At 40.9% G+C, this 22,680-nt stretch overlaps 1 protein-coding gene and 1 long non-coding RNA gene across 3 annotated transcripts in view; one reads left to right on the top strand and one right to left on the bottom strand.

Moving 5' to 3' along the window:
* Nucleotides 1-22,418, top strand: part of vdra (vitamin D receptor a) — a 52,216-nt gene extending 29,798 nt beyond the window's left edge. For both annotated transcript variants that reach the window (XM_027144928.2, XM_047807049.1), the window contains exons 2-9: nt 2,724-2,871; nt 8,069-8,199; nt 14,103-14,287; nt 15,634-15,733; nt 18,333-18,504; nt 19,887-20,038; nt 21,642-21,758; nt 21,923-22,418. In XM_027144928.2, the coding sequence (XP_027000729.1) occupies nt 2,724-2,871; nt 8,069-8,199; nt 14,103-14,287; nt 15,634-15,733; nt 18,333-18,504; nt 19,887-20,038; nt 21,642-21,758; nt 21,923-22,176 (1,259 nt within the window). In that variant the 3' untranslated portion in view covers nt 22,177-22,418. The remainder of the gene's footprint in view (nt 1-2,723; nt 2,872-8,068; nt 8,200-14,102; nt 14,288-15,633; nt 15,734-18,332; nt 18,505-19,886; nt 20,039-21,641; nt 21,759-21,922) is intronic.
* Nucleotides 8,065-8,716, bottom strand: LOC113641859. Its single transcript, XR_003440419.2, has 2 exons — nt 8,575-8,716; nt 8,065-8,237 (listed from the first exon to the last, which is right to left on the bottom strand). It is a non-coding gene; the product is annotated as an uncharacterized LOC113641859 (long non-coding RNA).
* Nucleotides 22,419-22,680: the final 262 nt, after the last annotated feature.

The following is a 22,680-nucleotide window of genomic DNA, read 5'->3' as shown; positions in this document are numbered from 1 at the left end:
TATTCCTTGTTGTTGTAGTTTGTTTTTCTGACCCCGTTTTCATACACGAGCTGGACACTGAGCGTTGATGATGGATGCTTATTCATGCACACAAGGTGCACACCGGGGTGTCTGTGGTACTGCATATTAAATGGACGCGTTTCTGTTTAGCACGTGTTTAAATTTATATGTACGCAGTGTGCGGCTGATGCCTCATGTGAACGAGAAGAGCGATGTGATTATAGTTAAGCAGGCAGAGTCAACAATATGTGCTGATACGTGTTGATATAATATAATATAATATAATATACCGATATGAGGTCATACAGTCTGAGCTCTCACGTCATTAAGGCAGTGTGTGCGATGGAAAAGACAACATAATGTGGTAGATTAGAACTGAACTAAACTGAATGGAATGGAAGAGAAGCCAAAAGTAAAACAGAATTAAAGATAGAACTAATATAGAGTGGAACAATAGGATACAAAATAGAAGACATGAATGGGGGGGGAGAAGAATAGAATAGAATAGAATAACAAATAAAAAAAACTAGAATAGAAAGGAACAATATAATAGAAATAAAGTGAAAACATGAATAGAAAAAAGAATAGAGTAGAACAGAGTACATGAATAAATAAACGGAATAAGAGGATATGAATAGAAATCTATATGAAATATAATAATAATAATAATAATAATAATAATAATAATAATAATAATATGGAAAAATTAGAATATACATATATAGAAATAGAGAGATATTCATAGAATTACACAGAATGGAATACAACAGAATTGTTGACATGTAGAAGGTAACTGATGCTTAGAAATGAACCGATTGGATTAGATGAGCAAAGTAAAATCGAATAGAATAGAAGACAAATAGAATAAATGAGAGGATTCCCATCAAATATTAGGCAGATGTAAATACTGTGGTATATCCAGCAACATAGAATAGCTGCATAGAATTGAGCAGATAGAATTGGAAAGCAGAAGGAGATCAGAATAAAACATGTAGAATACAGTAGAAAGTCTGGTAGAATTAAATGGAATGGAATAGAAGTTATGAATAGAATTAGTAGAGGTATGTAAGCGGAATAGAGTAGCAGTGATGAGTAGAACAGAATGAACTACACAGAAACTCCAATACAAGCCTGAAATTGACCATAAGACACAAGTACAATAGAATTAAATGGAATCGAAACGAGTAAATAGAATGTAAATGAAGCCACATGGAGGAAAAAGTACCAACAGAGTAGAGCGAGAGTGAACTGGAGAAGCATAAATGCCACGAAGAGAAAGGAGTGGAATAAAACGGAGTGATAATAGAGTGGAAATTAGAGTAGAGTAGAATAGAACAGAAGGACTGAACGCTGTTATATAATACTATAGTCCTGATTAACAGGTGAACTTCAGATGACCCGCTGTAGAGTAATACAGTTACCACAATTCTGCCCCTCCTTTGTTCTTTCCACCCCTCTTTCCTCTTCTTTTTCCTCTCGAGGTTTCTGACCGAACACGACCCTTTCCTCCCGGCACCTTTTCTTAAATCTGACTTGAGCAGCATTCTGAATTTCTTTAGAAAAGCAAAGAACGCAGCTTAAAAGAGAAAATTATGCAAAAATTATTATTATTATTATTTTTTTTTAATTGTTGTAGAATTTTTGTAATGTATAAAAGGTTGTTGTATAAAGCTGATTTTTTTCCCTAAAGAAATTCAAAATCATGTTCAGAAACATCATTTTGGCATAAAATACAGAGTTAAGTGAAAATTAGTTTATAAATAAATAAATAAATGAATAAATGAATAAAATTTGTTTGTTGTGTTATTCCTGTGTATTTTATGCCATAAATATCCCGATTTGTTCAGCTGTGATTATCCTGTCACAACCTGTCTGTTTTTAATCATTGCATTTAATGAAAGAAAATATAATGATAAGAAAATGTTTTATTTCTTATAAGAAAGTGTTTTATTTCTTGCTAGTATATCAGTACCATAGAGGTTAATTCCTGTAATTGTTTCTCGGTCCTTCCAGGATTTTGTGGAGTTTGTTGTGGTCAAAAATGCATGATTTTGATTTTGATTTTGAATTTAATTTTTTTTTTTATTTGCAATTTTGTGGGGTTTTTTTGTGATTTTTGTTGGAAACTACTTGAAATTTTAAGCACAGTGAGGTCACATATCGTACGGCGTTCTACGATTAGCTGTACTCATGTCCGAGGCAGATATATCTTTGAAGGATTTAGCTAAATGCGTGTTGTGCATTTAAAAACATTTTGTTTTTTAACAAAAAAACAAAACCAAAATTGTTCTTTAAAAAATTTCCAAGCTCTTCTGAATATCGTGGAGATTTTGCAGTGAATTCTGAGATTATGACTGATTTACATGATAGCACCTATAAACAGTTGTTTACTGACACTGGAGGCTCCTTCTATAACGCCACCTCACATGACGGTGCTTTCTACCCTCTTCTGCATACATGAACTCAAAAACTCCCCTGATTGGGTAACGGGGCTGTGATTGACAGGTGAAAGACAGACAACGCTGTTTCAGTTTAGTCTTTTTGTGTGTCCAGCATAAACGTGTCTGATGACCATAACGTAACAGAACAAACAGTCACATAAACAATAAACAATTCTGACCAATCAGAATTGAGAATTCAGGGTGTATGTATATGATTAGAACGATCGCTCTCGTTTTAATTACATTCTCGTTCTTTTCTTTCTGTCTGTCTCTTTCTCACAGTAATGGAGGCCATGGCCGTGAGCACATCTGCACAGGGTACGGATGAGTTTGATCGCAACGCCCCGCGGATCTGCGGCGTCTGCGGAGACAAGGCCACTGGATTCCACTTCAACGCCATGACCTGCGAAGGCTGCAAGGGTTTTTTCAGGTATTTACAATTTCACCAACTACAAACCAAACCATAAGTTAAAAAAATACACAAACACTGTTGTAAGTCGAGGACCGGTGACGTCTTAGTGCACGGCAGACACGTGACGCGTCATGTTGGTTTATGGTTTATGACAGCTTGGGATTTGAACTTAAAATCAGGAGAAGATTTACTGTCATATTACACAACATAGCTGGTCAAATATTTACCTAAAGCAACCACTGGAATTTTGTGTAAACACGTGAAAGTAGATCATCAAGATAAAGTACAAATTACTGGTATGTTGCCAGGCCAAATATTTTCACATTTTGTAGGGAATAGGTGAATAGAGAAAGGTTTAATCACATAATAAAATATAAAATTGCTCTAATTAGGTACTTTAGGTACTACATATTTATGTTTTATAGCTCATTCTAGTGCTGTCTAAAAATTTTTACCCTCCAAGTGCTCCTTCATTTGATGAAGAACTCTAATATTAAGAGTTTAATATTAAGTTTCTCTTTTCTGTCATTTACTTTGGCAATAATAGCGAGAAAATATTTAAGAAATAAAACACGCAGGACTTTGCTGCTATCGGAAACGAATCACTCAGAACTTCATTCTGTTTCCATCACAGCATGTCTCCAGATGCCAGCAATTGGTACACATTGTGCTTTTTATCCATTTATTGTTACATTTATTACCTTCTGGTGGTCGAGCGACATGATCCCACGCTCATATTGCCACAGCCCAGCCAATGAAGAGCTAACTCTTAGAGTCGGTCCATAGCCCGGATAAAAAGGGAGGGTTGCGTCAGGAAGGGCATCCGGGGTAAAACCTGCGCTAAATCAACATGCGGACCAGATGTTCTGCTGTGGCGACCTCGAACAGGAAGCAACCGAAAGAACAACAACAATAATAAGAACATAGTTACAATCAATGTTCATAAGTTATAACCGTTATCAACAAACAGTCCCTCACCAGCTAAGGAACAGATTCTTACCAAGAAACCAGGAAGTTGCAATTCTTCTTCCCGAAGACTTTCCCGTGGTGGAAAACCGCTACATAATACTGACACTGGAGACTCCTTCCGTAAACAATACATAATCTCCCTGGGGAAAGTTAAACGACATCAACATTTTCACTTTATTTAGTGCAGTGGTCCCCAACCTTTTTTTCGCCGCGGACCGGTCAATGTTTGATCATTTTACCGCGGCCCGCTGTGGGTGGGGGGTGGCGGTTATACAATTAAATTAAAATCAATAATTTTAATTTAATTGTATTTAAACATGCCTTTTTAACTCACTACAACGCTTAGTCAATGAGAACCCTGAGCTTGTTTCTTTGCAACGAGACGGTTCCATCTGGGGTAATAGGAGACAATGACACCCGAAGTGTGTTGCTTATGTCCAGTTTATTCCGTTGTTTTGCTTTGGTTGCCATCACTGCAGAAATCCCCGCTTCACACAGTTAGCATGTCGGAAATGGCGATAGTGATGTAAGTGCTGTGGTGACAATCTCAGGGTATTCCGCCATGACTTTAATCCAGAACACCGGCAGAGTTTCTAACTTTCTAACGACGTCTGTTTCGTGCTCATTTTTGCTCATTTGTGGGTTAAATTTGAGCAAACACAATATACACGAACACCAAGCACTGTTAAACATGACAAAGTACCGGTGAACAGAGAGAAGAGCGATACACACCTTCTCTCTCCACCAGAGCTATAACGCCACTGCCGCTTGCAGCCGCTCAGCTCCAGACGTCACCTAAACCCGGCCCGATATCATGATATTTTGCGCATGCGCGGTATTGGTGCGGATTTAGGTGACGCCTCTCAGCTCCCGGTTAAACTCTCGTCCATGGAAAGTCGCATAAACCCGAGAGAAATACACCACAGTAAATAAAATGGAAATAATTTAATGTTCTTTGGGCGGCCCGGTACCATTTGGTCCACGGACCAGTACCAGTCCGCGACCCGGGGGTGGGGGACCACTGATTTAGTGCACACATAGCGAAAAGTCGTTACTATAGCAGACGTAATTTGCCGTAATTTGAGACGTAAACAACACTGCGATGTAATAAAACCTACGTTTTGAAGAACGTCTTGAACCTTTTCAATCGACAGTGTGTTTCAAAGTTCCTTATTATGACATATTGCTAAATCTTCACACACTGTATAATCAGGTGTAATGTGTTTATTGTGTTGGGTGTTGAGGAGCTCCAGATTTCACCAGCAGAGCTTCAGAGCAGTTCGTCTGTAAGTACTGCACGGTCTTCACCGCATACTGTATAAATCAAACACAGCGATTCTCCCGGGAAGATAAGAGCATCTCTGGTTTCGTAGCCGATACGGTACCAGCGCTTTTATAACGCACAACGGATGTGAAAGAAAGCTGTTTTGTAGAGCAATTTGAGCCTTTTCAAAATAGAAAAAAAAAACATTGTGTTTTCGTATCTTAATGATTTCTATCTGCCGGGAATATGCGTATCATATTTACATAGAAATTCAATTATGAGGATAAAATAGGAAGCAAATGAATCAAACATGCTTTTGGAAATTTGCATAATTATTTATTATTATTATTATTATTTTTATGTTTCAACATCAGTTTCCAGCATCTCGTCTCGACCGCTGGTTCTCCACGTAAGGTCCAGATGTTTGTGAAGCGTGGCCAGATAGTCCATGAGATAGATAGATTTATTTATTTATTTATTGATTGATTGATTGATTTTAAATAAATAAATAATCAGAGTAAGACAGCTCTTATACAGTATTTATTATTACGTTTGTATATATACACGAATATACTTTTGCCAGTTTGAGCAGATGTAATTAAATCCAAATCTCGAAATAAAATAAAAAAAAAAAACAATATACCAGCCAGAATTTTGTATTTAAATAGTATTTATATTATTAGAATTATACACAACTATGGCTTACGGTGATCTATTAAAAATAGTCCAATCAATTTTATAAAAAATATTTTCTTTAATACTATTGTAAAGAAGGAATATTTCAAATATATAAAAATAGCATCATGTTCATTTTTTTTTTTTTTTTTTATCCCTGGAATTTACCCTAAAAGTATTTGCCCCCCTGAACTTCACACCCACATGTGTGTCTTCCCCAAACACTTGCCAAAAAAATTCGGATACCCATAATTGTCTAGGATGCTGTAGCGTTACAATTTCTCTTCACTGGAACTACGAGACTCTAACGCTGTTCCAACAAGCCTGCGCACAAATCCCCCAAGCTCCATGAAGAAGAGCTTGAGTGTCCTACACAGAGCCCTGGCTCTGACTCAACCCCATTAAACACCTCTAGGATGAAGTGGAACTGGAGCCTCATCAACATCCCAACATCAGAGTCTGATCTCACTGCTCTGATCTCTTAATGCCCCATGGGTGTTATCTAGCCTATTTATTTAGAAAGTAATAATAATTCTGTTTAATTATGGTGATCACTATGAATGTGATTGAGTGACCTAACCCTAGATCACCCTGTCACTTCCTGTCACTTTTACACACTTTTTAGACACACGTTTCAGTCACCTGCGCTACCGGGATGTATTATTTCCGGTTATTTCCTCGAACCAAGTTTTCTGCTTTCTCTCGGTTTGTCTTTTAATTCTGTGTTAATTTGATTCTTTCTGGTTTTCGATCTCTGCTTGCTTTATCTTCCTCTGCCTCATGTTTTGGATATATATTCCTGCGTACTGTCATTACAGAAGCTCAGCCGAGCTTATTTTTCTTTATTGTGTTATTTTTTTTTCTCCCCCTCAGCATTTTAAATATTTTTCTACACAGATTACAGAACAAACTGTTGGTCCATCTGTCATTTACGTCGGTTAGTGCTTTAAGATCGGAAGTGTTGAAATGAGTGTAAACTAAATGAGTTAAACGCTGATTAAATCTGTCTTTCGCTCTGAAATTGCACCTTTGGGTGTGTGTGTGTGTGTGTGTGTGTGTGTGTGTGTGTGTGTGTTTTGCAATGCGTAGTCAGCCTGTGTGTATGAATAGGAACAGTGTACCAGGAGACACAGCGTGTGTTTTCCTAAGCTCTTTGAGAGTGTGTTCAGCGTGACCACGCATGAAATAAATGTTTCTGTTCATTACTATTAAAAGGACAGGAGGGAGGGCTCAAAGTGGTTGTGGCTCTGTGTGTGTGTGTGTGTGTGTGTGTGTGTTTTGTGGGGTGGTCGGCTGTATGTGTGTGTCAGGATGGGTGTAGCTGAGTGGCTGAGCCATGCGAGCAATATTTGAGCCCTTTTTAAATAATCCCCGTGTGCACACGTCACTGCGGCTCTTGGCCCCGAGCGATGCCGAGACCAGACAGTTTACAGAGTGAAGAGTGTGTTTGATCTGTGCCTTTTCAGACACTTCCCCTTTATGACTTTTTTTTTAAGAGTTACAGCAATAATAAATCAGTTTCACTTAACACACACGGTTAAAACACACAGCGCTGTGTTAATGAAATAAGACAGATGTAATGATTTAGGGTGTTTGTTTTTTTTTAACTTATTTACATATATTTATGTATCTATATATATTTAATGACTTATTTCCTCACTTGATTTCCTCACTTACTTCACTTGCTTATTTAATTATTTACTCAGTGATTTCATTCATTAATCACACACACTTCTCCTTGTGTTTAACTTCTGTTCTATGTTTATGTTCTGTAAAGCTGCTTTGAGACGAAGCCCATTGTAAAAAGCGCTATACAAATAAACTTGAATTGAATTGAATTGAATTAATCATTGATTGATTGATTGATTGATTGATTGATTGATTAATTGATTGAGAAAGTTGCTGTTTTTGTTCTAATTTTAATATTCGGTTCAATCCCAATACTAGTCCAGTACTCCCTGAAGTGCACTTCACACAGTGTGAATTTTTTTTTTAAATGAACAACATTAAAAAAAAGCTGAAGAAAAAAAGTGTTAAGTTTTTTAGAAATATTTATTTTTTTAATTTTAAAATATTTTTTTTTATTTATGTATTTATTTATTTAAATAAAATTTAGACCGTTAGTTATACCGTTAGTATTTTTTTTTATTTTTAAATGTATGGATTTAATACACCAGAGCTTTAATAATGAACTGATTAGAGTGATTTATTAATTGATTTATTTGTGCCTAGTCTGATTGCGCTGTATGTGACTGACATTATATACTGTGATGGTGTGACGTGACGCTGTGTTTTTGCTCTGCTCAGGCGCAGTATGAAGCGGAAGGCCAGTTTCACTTGTCCCTTTAACGGCAGCTGCACCATCACCAAAGACAACCGCAGACACTGCCAAGCCTGTCGCCTCAAGCGCTGCGTCGACATCGGCATGATGAAGGAGTGTGAGTCTGTGTTCTCTGCACGTATTGTTCCATTGCACCTAAAAACAAAACACAAACACCAAATACCACCGATTTTTCCAGGGTCAGATTAACAAGAAGTGAAAGATTAAAGCTCTGCTGCATCATCACTCTCTTTAGGTAGAGATAAAGTGAGGGACAAATCCGACAGACACCACACCAAGCGTTGTGGGTAAACTTAAATAAATAACCACAAATCAGTACAACATTCTTCTAACTCATCGCCTATTTCTTATCCTCTGGGAGAGGCATTTCTCGCCTGGTGGGCGTGGCCTCTCCCAGGATGACTCCGCCCCCACCTGGAGTGCACTGTGTAGTGTAATGAGGAAGAAAATGACGTATGATTTTCACACTCACCAAGATCTCAGACCAGTTGAACGGTTAAACACATATTGGGAGATTTTCGAGTTTGATGTTTAGGAGTCCATCATCTTCATTATCATCATCTTCATCAATACACCAGCTAAAAGAATACCCTGTTTGTTGTTTATCAGCTCAGTACCTTTCCAGAGATGAGTGACATCCTTGTGTCAGCGACCCGACTGCTTTGACCTGCATGATTATGTCATCAAATTTAGTATCTTAATGTGGGTGATTTGCTCAAGAGTTAATGATTTATGAATGGATTAAACCCTGAGCTGCTGACGAAGGTCACATACAAGTCAGAGGATCTCGTCTTTACACACACACACACACACACACACACACACACACACACACACACACACACACACACACACGTTTTACTGTTTTTTCAGTGCCACTTCAGGTCTGACAGAACTTCTGTTTAAATATAGAGTCTAAAATGGAGAGGACTGTTACGGACCTCAAACAAAACAGTGTCATAAAAATAGAGAGAGAGAGGGAGCGAGAGAGAGAGAGAGAGGGAGAGAGAACGTCCAACAACGCCCTTTTTTTTCTTCCAATGCAGTTACACAATACAGTGCCCCAGATTTTCCCGGGCTGGCAGGAGGAGAGCAGCATGGCAGCGTATCTCTGTCTCACACACACACACACACACACACACACACACACACACACACACACACACACACAGTCCCGTGGGCCGAATCGAGCCTAAAGCCCGCCTCTTACCGATCCAGCGCTGATCCTCTCAGTGCACAAAAGGGCCTCTTTGTTTCACAATGGCAGCCGTTCCAGGACAGAGGGTCATAGGTCAAAGCTGTGGAAGTGCAGAAGAGCATGCAGCTGGAGGTGTAGAAGAGGAAGCGTCGCTGTGACTTCTCCAGCTGTAGTCAGATGTTTTAGAGAAAGGCTGCTTTCACACTTCAGGCTCGGTTTGGACAAATAACAGGATTTCACTCATGTTTAATGGACTAATGACATCCTAACGGTCCATATAATAATCCACACAACGTGTAGACGCCTGATGTGACCAAAAAAAACGACTGAAGCTAACACGAATAACGAACTCGCTTTAATGTTAACAATAAGTAGAACAATAAATGGATTAAATCACGTCCAGCGATTGCGCTAAATAAAGATAAACGATCTGTGCGTCCAGCTTTACAACAAGAATACCATTATTCAAAGAAAAAAAAAACCCTGCAGGACTTTAAACAGTGTCCTGAGGTTTGGTTGCATATAAACATCTCAGTTCGACTCTACAATTGGAAGGAATTCATTTGGATTTGTGAAAATTGTTGCATGTAAACTGCAGGGTTAAGAAATAAGCCGGCGACCGAAAATATCCAGCTAACAGCGGGGCTGCGGTCAGAAACTGAAACTGATGAAGGGCTTTAGGATGTGCATGGAAAAAAAAAAAAGATGAGCTGGAAACATACACCAAAAATGTGAAGCGACAAAGCGGCAGTGATAAATAAAAGCACTGAATAAATATATGGAGAATTTGGATTGAAAGGTTCAGGGTGATGTTTTGTGGAGGGAAAAAAAAGACATTTTGTGTAATTTATTATTATTATTATTATTATTATTATTATTATTATTATTATATTACAACATAAGAGTAAATAGTAGATTATAGTGACTGTTGTGATGATGTCACACCTTATAGTGTTACATCATACAGTTGTTTATAAGGTGACATTTTCTGTAAACATGGATGGAAGGAGTCTCCAGTGTCGGTGCTTTGCGTTTTCTCGGAAGGCTGTTTTTTTATTTTTGTTTTTTAAACTTGGAGAGAGAGAGAGAGAGAGAGAGAGAGAGAGAGAGAGAGAGAGAGAGAGAGAGTAAAGTGAAGCCGGTTAAATAACGAGTGGTTATGGTTGTGCGGTGACGTAAGTGATCACAGTAAGCTTCACTTCATTAGAGTTACATGTTTAAAGACATAGAAATACAATACGTGACAATACGTGTGTGTGTGTGGTGTGTGTGTGTGTGTGTGGTGTGTGTGTGTGTGTGTGTGTGTGTGTGTGTGTGTGTGTGTGTGTGTGTAACTCGGCTACCAGTCGGGCCTCGAAGTGTTTAATGTCGTACTTAAACTACACACTACAAATCTGATAAAAATCGAAACATGCCCGTTTGTTCGACACGCAAGAGTCGCCTCTAAAATTCTTCATGATCATGGAGGAGATTTACAGCTTCAGCTGCCCGGATCCTGACACCACATCTCTCTCTCTCTCTCTCTCTCTCTCTTTCCCTCTCTCTCTCTTTCTCTTTCTGTCTCTTTCTTTCTCCCTCCCTCTCTCTCTCTCTCTCTCTCTCTCTCTCTCTCTCTTTCTGTCTCTCTTTTTCTGTCTCTTTCTCTCTCTCTCTCTCTCTCTCTCTCTGTCTCTCTCTTTCTGTCTCTCTTTCTTTCTCTCCCTCTCTCTCTTCCCCCCTCTCTCTTTCTGTCTCTCTCTTTCTCTCTCTCTCTTTCCATCTACCTCTCTCTTACCCTGTCTCTCTCTCTCTTTCTTTCCCTCTCTCTCTCTTTCCCTCTCTCTCTCTTTCCCTCTCTCTTTCTCTCTCTCTTTCCGTCTCTCTCCCTCTCTCTCTCTCTCTCTCTCTCTCTCTCTCTCTCTCTCTCTCTCTGAGTAATGATGCTTTCTTCATTTCACAAGCATGTTTGTTTACCTGTGGTTACGAATAGGTTTTACCCCCCCCCCCCCTTTTTTTGACCACACACTGTTAGCACCTGTTTACCAGACTGTCACGGCGCACTCAGCCAAAACAAACTCACCCGAGATAACCCGGAGAAGCCTACGCTCGCTCTCTGCTAATAACGGCACACACCATATCAGCCAGGAGATACAGAGAGTCCGTGTGTACTCAATACACAATTAAACCCTTAATACACAACATACCGAGAGAGTCGGGACCAACGACAGAACCCAGTCTGCATCTGTGACACGTTTACGGCCGAGTGCGGTGCCGGTTTTATGTTTACAGAACAGTTTGGTTTTGAAAATCTTTTACACAGAAATTCATATTTCATTTCTTGATCTTTTTTTTGTCTGAACTTGTGTTTGAGTTTTGAAGTTGCATGTTTGTTGGCGTACGAACATAAACCGCAGTTGAACGCAAAATAATAACTTCCATGTGCTAAGGCTTGACGTGGAGATGTATGTGAGAGAAAATAAAATCCCCCCTTTTTTTTTACAGCCCCTTTCAACAGAGCTTTTAAAAGAGCTCGTTATGCACTTAGAGACAAAGCTGTCAGCTGAATGCTCATGATGCTTTAGACTTAAAAGCTTATTTTAGGAATTAAAATCGAATTAATGTTTTGGTTTTCCCCAAACACAAAAATAAATTCAGTGTAATGTTGATTATCATGAATCTCCTTTTTTTTTTTTAAATAGGCATTTTACCTTATAAATTAAATTAAATCAGACAATTATTATATGGTTGGATAAAGCGGTAGAAAGTGAGTGAGTGAGTGAGTAAATTATTATATGGCTATTTTTTAATAAATAAACAAACAAACAAACAAATAAATAAATAAATACAAACTTTCAATTCTGTATATCAAGACTAAAAAAGTCTGAATAAAAATACTTATGAAACACTTTTTTATTATAAAAACAATTTAGTGTTTTTTCAGTGTTCAATTCAGTGTTCATTCATTTTCTACCGCTTTATCCGAACTACCTCGGGTCACGGGGAGCCTGTGCCTATCTCAGGCGTCATCGGGCATCGAGGCAGGATACACCCTGGACGGAGTGCCAACCCATCACAGGGCACACACACACTCTCATTCACTCACACACACACACACACACACACACACACTACGGACAATTTTCCAGAGATGCCAATCAACCTACCATGCATGTCTTTGGACCGGGGGAGGAAACCGGAGTACCCGGAGGAAACCCCCGAGGCACGGGGAAAACATGCAAACTCCACACACACAAGGCGGAGGCGGGAATCGAACCCCCAACCCTGGGGTTGTGAGTCGAACGTGCTAACCACTAAGCCACCGTGCCCCCCTAGAGTTTTTTCATGATTTAAAAATAATTATTAAAAAAAATAATCAGTCTTCTGTCCTTGTTTATTGCCATTTAATGTTCTGGAACTTTTGCAGAACAAGTTATTGCTTATTGTAGAAGTTATAAACCGTCAGTCGGAAGTTATAAACCGTCAATCCCGTCTTTTCGTTTTAGCAACAATAACAGTCTATAGCAACAATAACAGTTTAGAGCCGGTGCGTTAATATAAACCTTTTTTATTTGTTTGTGTGTATGTTGCGGATTATGACCCTGATGGTCACAACGATTCTTCCAAAAGTTAATGACGTGTTTATATTCACAATGTGTACGGTGCAGAAGTTCCCCAAACTGGGTGTTACTTTCACTATTCATTTTCCCTTGTAGCTTTCAATTTTTGTAATGAGATTAAAAAGATTTCTTGACATCGTCATCTATAAATTGTGCCATTTTTGCAACTTAACGTAATGTTTATTTTTCTCTCCCTGAAGACATCTGTTACGTAAAACATGGAAGCGTTCAAAAGAGGCTATTAGATGAGGGTCATTATTGTGCAAAGGGACAGAACAGATAGAGAGCTGTGAAATGGTGTCATTAGTTCTGGCTCATTCAGGACCAGGCCGCCGCTTAGGACACACACACACACACACACACTACACGCTCTGGCTATCCATATGGCACGAGGTCATTACACTGTCACTGTGCCCCAGTTGGCAGACTGCTGTAGTCTCCACATGCTGAGAAACGTCTGATAGCTTCATCCATTTCATACAGCACTGCTCTGAGATCAGCCATTTCACAACACACTAGGGACGGCTCTGAGATTTAATCTCCAGCAATCTGACTTAGGATCAGCCTTTGGACTCAGAGTTGGCTGCGAAGATTGGGTATTTGCAACGTAGCCATTAACTGTGCATTAGTCAGGATCGGACCACTCTAGTGGAGAAGCAGGTGAATTACAACATTGAAATCAATTCTATTTTTATTCTTTTTTTTTTTTTTTTTTAAGTTGTGTCTACGAACTGGGATTTTACACAATGCTACAATCACGTAAGAGACGTACTGGTGCTGATTTACCTGATGATGCCGTTTCTTTAACAGTTTTGAAACAAAAATCTACTATTGTGCCTTTAATTCGAAACGTAGCTAAAACGACTGAGCCGTAAATTCCACCACATGTTGCCTCTGTTTAGGATATGAACAACTTCAAGTATGCTAGCTGTAAACATCTACTAAAGCTGTAACCCCTGGTGCAGTAAGACAGAAGTCCTCCAGAGCCGAGTGTTTACGCGCCTCGGCTTTATTAGTTGGCGTAATACACTTTCAAGCAGGGTGTAGTTTCTCATTATAGCTCATGACTGATTTTTTTTTTTTTTAAGAAAAATAACTCAAACAAGACCGAGAGCGGCACGAGAGTAGTCGCCGATGAAGGGCAAGCTGTGCAATAACGACCCCTGGATATTTCTCTTATTAATATTTGATTTGATTTCTCTGCAGTCATACTGACTGATGAGGAAGTGCAGAGGAAGAAGGAGCTGATCCTGAAGAGAAAGGAGGAGGAGGCGATGCGGGAGGCGCAGAAACCTCGGCTGACCGATGAGCAGAACCAGATCATCAACACGCTGGTGGAGGCACATCACAAGACCTACGACGACTCCTACTCCGACTTTGTGAAATTCCGAGTCAGTGTCACGTTCAGTCGTTATTACGTTCTGTTGTGTTAATAAGCGAGTGTTTATAGCTGCTATAACTTCTTTCACCGACCTTCCTCAACGTTAACTGTAACTAGAAACAGATAAAGTGTCCTGTAATAATAATAATAATAATAATAATAATAATAATAAATATAGCTGCAAGCAGCGATTCCGGGGTCAAGCCGTTCAGATGCGCTCAGAACATGTCGCTGATGAACCATACCAAGTTTCGTAGCGATATGGCATTGCATTCGTTAAATACTGAACTTAACGTGAAAATCTCGTGACCACTAGGTGGCGCTGTTACAAAACGTTGCGAAGTGTGTGTGTGTGTGTCACTGTGGTACTTATTCTGATAGCACCCAATACATATTGTGTACCAACCCACCCCTCAAATACTTTTTGGACTGGTGTTTAGAGGGTTTGAGCTAGACACACCAAAGTTGCTATAGTAACTTTTAAGACTTGCCTCTACATGTGTGCCAAATTTTATAACTTTCCTACGTACGGTTTTATGGGCTGCCATTGACTTCAGTGGCAGAAGAGGAAGAATAATAATAAGAAAACTAACGATAACAATAGGTGTCTACTCCCCTTTGGGGCTTGACCCCTAATAATAATAATAAAATAGTTTGAAAACACTACACATACACATACACATACACACATTGCCTCTGTGGCTAAAAGATATTTTAATATCCTAAATATTTCCACATGTATAAACCTCCATGTGAGGGTTTTATTATAAGTGTGTGTGATTAAAATGACAGCAGATTTATTCATGAGTTAAAATGAAGCGTATTCAGATTGAAGACATTTCCAGAAGATGGAAATAAATATCCTGAGCGACCGATGACTGACGCCACCACGAGCGGGTCGTGGAAACGTTTTCACGAGCTGCGGTTTTCGTTAATAAACACTTCATTCGAGGAGATGACAAAACCGATGACATTAATATAACAGCTCGGGGATTACGGTACTTCTACAAAATATGCAAATCGATTCGTTTGTGGAAAGCGACCGTGTTATCGTTTCCGATAAACGGCTGAAGTATAAGAGGAACGAAACACATCAGGACGTGCTTGTGTTGGAAAATAATCCGTTTTGTCTGTTAGACACAAATTGTTGTTTATTGTTTTTCTTTAATTGCACAACACACACTGTGTTATTTTATACCTTATTTCAATTATTCAGGAAATTCAGCTTGAAGCAAGTGCTTACGTGTGTGTACTTTTATTATAGTGCAATTGTAATGTGTGTGCGTCTGTGTGTGTGTGTGTGTGTGTGTGTGTGTGTGTGTGTGTGTGTGTGTGTGTGTGTGTGTGCGTGTGTAGCCCCCGGTGAGACAGGGTCCAGTGACACGCAGTGCCAGTCGTGCTGCATCTCTCCACTCGCTCTCAGATGCCTCTTCAGATTCACTGAATAACTCACCAGGTAACACACACACACACACACACACAAACATACACACACACTCCAACCACATTCACAAATTCACTGCAAATCCATTAAAGAATGTAAACTTTACTGTCAGGCCAAAAGCATTGAACCTTACATTGAATTATGTATGTTAGGGAGCTGGATGCTGACTGAAAGCACACACAGACACACACACACACACAACACACACACACACTCACTTTCTGTTCGTCATCTAGGTATTGTTGTTTCCCTGATACCATTTAATCCCTGATGCTCAGCCATTTTGCATGAAGCTTCAGCTCTCGCTCAGCACTCATCTCATCATGGGGAAAAAACACGAGATAAAATCCTGTTGTTGTTTTTTTTTGTCTCATAATTAATTCTGTGCCAAAGCCATGGAAAACTCGAAATTTCGTTTTTTTTCTCCTCGTGCAACATCACAGTGCAGCTTTACATGCATAGAGGAGAGTCTTCTGTTTACTTGAGCGAGATGGATGGTATTTTTTGCACTCGGGTCATGACCACCGGATGGCTGTGTGTCAGGGAATATCTCCTGTATCCACGTCTCGAACGCTGGAATTGGACGGATGGATCCTTAAGACTTCATCAAGCACTTTCTAGATTACTGCAATTTCAGTAAATGATCATTTTTGTGTCGTTAATGTAGCAGGAATCACTGGAATAACCAGAATAATCGGTACCCAAAAGTCTACACCACAAGCACCTTCTCTTTTTACACACTGAGAAACAGTCAGATCTGTAGAAAGTTCCTATTTTGTTTAGTGGTTTGATTTTGTGTTGTTTTCGATTTGAAAATGGAAAAAAAAAAGCAGTCGAATGAGTGAGTAGGTGGGGGGGGGGCAGTGAGTGTGTGATTGTGTGAGTTAGTAAATCAGTGAGCGAGTTATTGAGTGAATCAGTAAGTGAGTGAGTGAGTGAGTTAGTGAATCAGTGAGTGAGTTAGTGAGTGAGTTAGTGAATCAGTGAGTGAGTGAGTGAGTGAGTTAGTGAATCAGTGAGTGAGTGAGTGAGTGAGTGAGTGAGTTAGTGAATGAGTGAGTGAGTGAGTGAGTGAGTGAATCAGTGAGTGAGTGAGTGAGTTAGTGAATGAGTGAGTGAGTGAGTGAGTGAGTGAGTGAGTGAGTGAATCAGTGAGTGAGTGAGTGAGTGAATCAGTGAGTGAGTGAGTGAGTGAATCAGTGAGTGAGTGAATCAGTGAGTGAGTGAGTGAGTGAATCAGTGAGTGAGTGAGTGAGTGAGTTAGTGAATCAGTGAGTGAGTGAGTGAGTGAGTGAGTGAGTGAGTTAGTGAATGAGTGAGTGAGTGAGTGAGTGAGTGAATCAGTGAGTGAGTGAGTGAGTTAGTGAATGAGTGAGTGAGTGAGTGAGTGAGTGAGTGAGTGAGTTAGTGAATGAGTGAGTGAGTGAGTGAGTGAGTGAATCAGTGAGTGAGTGAGTGAGTTAGTGAATGAGTGAGTGAGTGAGTGAGTGAGTGAGTGAGTGAGTGAGTGAGTGAATCAGTGAGTGAGTGAGTGAATCAGTGAGTGAGTGAGTGAGTGAATCAGTGAGTGAGTGAATCAGTGAGTGAGTGAGTGAGTGAATCAGTGAGTGAGTGAGTGAGTGAGTTAGTCAATCAGTGAGTGAGTTAGTGAGTGAGTGAGTGAGTGAGTGAGTTAGTGAATCAGTGAGTGAGTGAGTGAGTGAGTTAGTGAATCAGTGAGTGAGTGAGTGAGTTAGTGAATCAGTGAGTGAGTGAGTTAGTGAGTGAGTGAGTGAATCAGTGAGTGAGTGAGTGAGTGAGTGAGTGAGTTAGTGAATCAGTGAGTGAGTGAGTTAGTGAATCAGTGAGTGAGTGAGTGAGTGAGTGAGTTAGTGAATCAGTGAGTGAGTGAGAGTGACTGACTGAGTGATTGAGGGAATTAGGTCTGTAATATCTGGCCAGTGTTTATTTGGTTGATCCCGAGCAGCTCAGGTTACAGTCTCTGTAGGGTTCCTCCATCTTCTCCACCTTCCAGTAAACAGACTGACTCACAGTGCCAATTTGCTCACTCACTCACTGTCCCTTCGGTGCCAATTTGCATGAATTAATTTATGGTTTCTGCATCAGCCCTTCGGTCTCTACATTCCTGTGTTTAGACTGAGATTAGACTGAAATCGGACTCTGAAGTTGGAGGATTAGAAATGACAGGAACTCATTTACATTACATTTCCTTTTCCATCATTTAGCTGAGATTTTTGTCCAAATTTTATATCTTGTTTAATCCAAAGTTGAGGTGTAAGGATTCTTAAGGTGTTAGACACGCAACATGGCGACTTGGTCGGTGTTTGGATTCATAACTCAAAACATTACAATAAGCAGCACAAAACTTTATTGTGATAAGGTGTGTGTGTGTGTGTGTGTGTGTGTGTGTGTGTGTGTGTGTGTGTGTGTGTGTGTGTGTGTGTGTGTGTGTTTCATCTTCTTTCATTTTTCATGTGAAATCCTAACAGGGATTTGGTTTGATGGTATTCCCTGACCTGTTGAACTAGCTAACTAATCCCTAACTAGCTAACTAATCCCTAACCAGCTAACTAATCCCTAACTAGCTAACTAATCCTCTCTCTTTCTACAGAGTCTATGGACAAAAAGCTCAGCAGTCTCTTCTCCATGTCTCAGGACACCATGATGAGCCCAGATTCTAAGGATGAAAACTCCCGCCTCTCCATGCTGCCCCACCTGGCTGACCTCGTCAGCTACAGCATTCAGAAAGTGATCGGCTTTGCCAAGATGATCCCAGGCTTCAGGTGGGCCGATCCGCCCCAACTTCCTGTCTGCTTATGCGATGAGTTTTCATGATGTGTTTATAGCTGCTATAAACCAAAAACCGATCATATAGTTTGTAACTATAACCAGGTAAAAAAAAAAAGGGTAGACTGGGTAGAAAGAGTAACTCAGTTGTGTGTGTGATTGTGTGTGTTGCTTCCACCACATCAATCCGAGTTTCATATGGAGCAGCAAGCAAAAGAATACCACTGTGTGTGTGTGTGTGTGTGTGTGTGTGTGTGTGTGTGTGTGTGTGTGTGTGTGTGTGTGTGTGTGTGTGTGTGTGTGTGTGTGTGTGTGTGTGTGTGTGTGTGTGTGTGTTTGTTGCTGATGTAGAGCCTAGTTGTCTAAGTAACCAGTAAAAGACTCACTGAAAGAACATCCTGCTCCTGTGGAGATAAAAAAAAATATACTGACGTAAAGCATCCCCTATTCTCTCTCTCTCTCTCTCTCTCTCTCTCTCTCTCTCTCTCTCTCTCTCTCTCTCTCTCTCTCACTCACTCACTCACTCTCAGACACACACACACACACACACACCGCAGTTCTCTCATCAACATCCTCCATATCCATCTCCCACCGATGGCTTCAACATTTATTAATGCTCAGAGGACACCTGCTGACTAATACACACTTAATGCACACACAAACACAAACAATAACCGGTGTTTTTTTTTTTGTTTGGTGTTGACTGATGGGTCCATTAGTACAGCGGACGTGATGCGAATGCAGCTTTTAACTCCGCCGCACTCCGAGCTCGGCCCTGAATCCATCGGTAGTGAATGAATTAAAAATCTGAACGACGCACAGCAACTAGCAAAATATGTGTTTATATAATGCTGGCTGATTAGATATGAGTGACATCATCCTGCTTGTGTGTGTGAGAGTGAGTGTGAAGGTGTGTGTTTGGTGTGGGTGTGTGCAGGTCAGTGTGACTCAGAGCTCTCAGCCGAAGGTCTGCAGGTTAACGGGTAATCTGGGATGTTTATCGTCAGCCATCCAGCGGAGGGAAAAAGTGTCTTTAAATTGGATTGGTTCTGATTCACTCAACTTTTTCTGCTACTTGAGAAAAGTGTGTATTTCTCCAAAAGCAGTGGATGTTGAAATCCTGCAGAGGAAATGATAAAAAAAAAAAAAACTTGCTCTGTTATGAGTTGAACGAATCACATGCATTTATGTAAATTATTCGCTGAAGGAAGCTGATCAGACCAGAGACCTGCTACATGGATAGACCCAAATATTTCTAGATTCAGGAATCATGGAGTGACTGATTTTCTTTTTAATCTTTGTCCATTTATTCTCTCTCTCTCTCTCTCTCTCTCTCTCTCTCTCTCTCTCTCTCTCTGTGTCTCTGTCACACACACAGGGATCTGACTGCAGAAGATCAGATTGCTCTACTGAAGTCCAGTGCTATCGAGATCATCATGTTGCGCTCCAACCAGTCCTTCAGTCTGGACGACATGAGCTGGAGCTGTGGAGGACCTGACTTTAAATACTGCGTTAATGACGTCACCAAGGGTGAGAGAACCTTGTCCACACTGTCCACAATGACACATTGTCCAGGCAGTCACACAGTCCACACTGTCACAGTGTCCACACTGACACACTATCCACACAGTCCACACTGACACATTGTCCAGGCAGTCACACTGTCACACTGTCCATGCTGACACACTGCGCATGCTGACACACTGTCCACACTGACACACTTTCCACATTGACTCACTTTCGACATTGACACACTGTCCACGCTGACACACTTTCCACACTGACACACTGTCCACGCTGACACACAGTCCACACTGACACACAGTCCACACTGACACACTGTCCACACTGACACACTGTCTACATTGATACACAGTCCACACTGACACACTGTCCACACTGACACACTGTCTACATTGATACACAGTCCACACTGACACACTGTCCACACTGACACACTGTCTACATTGATACACAGTCCACACTGACACACTGTCCACACTGACACACTGTCTACATTGATACACAGTCCACACTGTCACAGTGTCCACACTGACACACTGTCCACACAGTCCACACTGACACATTGTCCAGGCAGTCACACTGTCCACACTGTCACACTGTCCATGCTGACACACTGCGCATGCTGACACACTGTCCACACTGACACACTTTCCACATTGACTCACTTTCGACATTGACACACTGTCCACACTGTCCACGCTGACACACTTTCCACACTGACACACTTTCCACGCTGACACACTGTCCACGCTGACACACAGTCCACACTGACACACAGTCCACACTGACACACTGTCCACACTGACACACTGTCTACATTGATACACAGTCCACACTGACACACTGTCCACACTGACACACTGTCTACATTGATACACAGTCCACACTGACACACTGTCCACACTGACACACTGTCTACATTGATACACAGTCCACACTGACACACTGTCCACACTGACACACTGTCTACATTGATACACAGTCCACACTGACACACTGTCCATGCTCACACACTGTCTACATTGACACACAGTCCACACTGACTCACTTTCCATGCTGACACACTTTCCATGCTGACACACTTTCCACACTGACACACTGTCCACACTGACACACTGTCCACTCTGACACACTGTCCACACTGACACACTTTCTTCACACTTTGTCAATTTTCATCTTCATTCCTTCCTTCCTTCCTTCCTTCCTTCCTTCCTTCCTTCCTTCCTTCCTTCCTTCCTTCCTTCCTTCTGTTCTGTCTTCTCTTTCTCAGCATTATTTTCAGTGTCAGTTGCTTTGCTGAGTTCAGGGCAGTGTGTGTAGCTGAGTGTTTTTACCATTACAGATGATTATGGAGGTGTTATTAGGTGTGATAAATTCGCCGCTCGTCTTATTCACTGATGTTATTGATGTTATTAGCAGCTCCTAACATCCTAACATACACACTTCCATTTTTATTAGTGTTGAATGACATAATGTCTGAGACAAGTGTCCTGTGTGTGTGTGTGTGTGTGTGTGTGTGTGTGTGTGTGTATGTGTGTGTGTGTGTGTGTGTGTGTGTGTGTGTATGTGTGTGTGTGTGTGTGTGTGTGTTTGCGTGCGTGCACTGCAGCTGGTCACACTCTGGAGCTGCTGGAGCCGCTTGTGAAGTTTCAGGTGGGGCTGAAAAAACTCAACATGCATGAAGAGGAACACGTGCTGCTAATGGCCATCTGTCTCCTCTCTCCAGGTGTGTCTGTCTATCTATCTATCTATCTATCTATCTATCTATCTATCTATCTATCTATCTATCTATCTATCTATCTATCTATCTATCTATCTATCTATCTATCTATTTATGCTTTTCACACTGTCTCATTATTCATTCCCATTTCTCTCTCTCTTTCCACTCAGATCGTCCCGGCGTGCAGGACCACGTCCGTATCGAGTCGATGCAGGAGCGTTTATGTGAGACACTGCAGGCATATATTCGTGTGAACCACCCGGGCGGGCGGCTGCTCTATGCCAAGATGATCCAGAAGCTGGCCGACCTGCGCAGCCTGAACGAGGAGCACTCCAAGCAGTACCGCTCACTGTCCTTCCAGCCCGAGCACAGCATGCAGCTCACACCGCTCGTGCTCGAGGTGTTCGGCAGCGAGGTGTCTTAGCGGCCAGGATTTAGAGGTGTCCCACAGTGCCAGTGCCATGAAGAAGGGTGGGGGAGGGTGGGGGTGCAAGAGCACGGGGCAGAGGTGGGCCAGAGGACATCTGGAGGAGTACTATTATAGCAGACTGTGTGTCTGGGTCTGTGTGTGTGTGTGTGTGTGTGTGTATGTGAGAGAGAGAGAGAGAGAGAGAGAGAGGGAGAGAGAGAGAGAGAGAGAGAGAGAGAGAGAGAGAGAGAGAGAGAGTATGAAAGTAAAAGTGCGTACGTGTGTGTCTCCAGGGCAGGAGTATGCCAGGGGATGACTGGTATCCCATTTTGGGGAATTTGTAGAGGTATTTGTGTGTGTTTGTATGCGTGTGTGTGTGTGTGTGTATGTGTGTGTGAGGATGGAGGGTCACACGTGTTAAGTCCAGAGTATGGGAAGCTAAAGGGAATATTAAGAATGTACTTTATGCATATATATGAACAGAAATCTAAATATAAGCTAATATCTATATTTAAGAGA

This window comes from Tachysurus fulvidraco, chromosome 23 (assembly GCF_022655615.1).
Source record: "Tachysurus fulvidraco isolate hzauxx_2018 chromosome 23, HZAU_PFXX_2.0, whole genome shotgun sequence".
In the NCBI taxonomy this organism is placed as follows: Eukaryota; Metazoa; Chordata; class Actinopteri; order Siluriformes; family Bagridae; genus Tachysurus; species Tachysurus fulvidraco.
The sequence above is the reverse complement of the archived record's forward strand: the minus strand, read 5'-3'. Positions and strand labels throughout refer to the sequence as shown.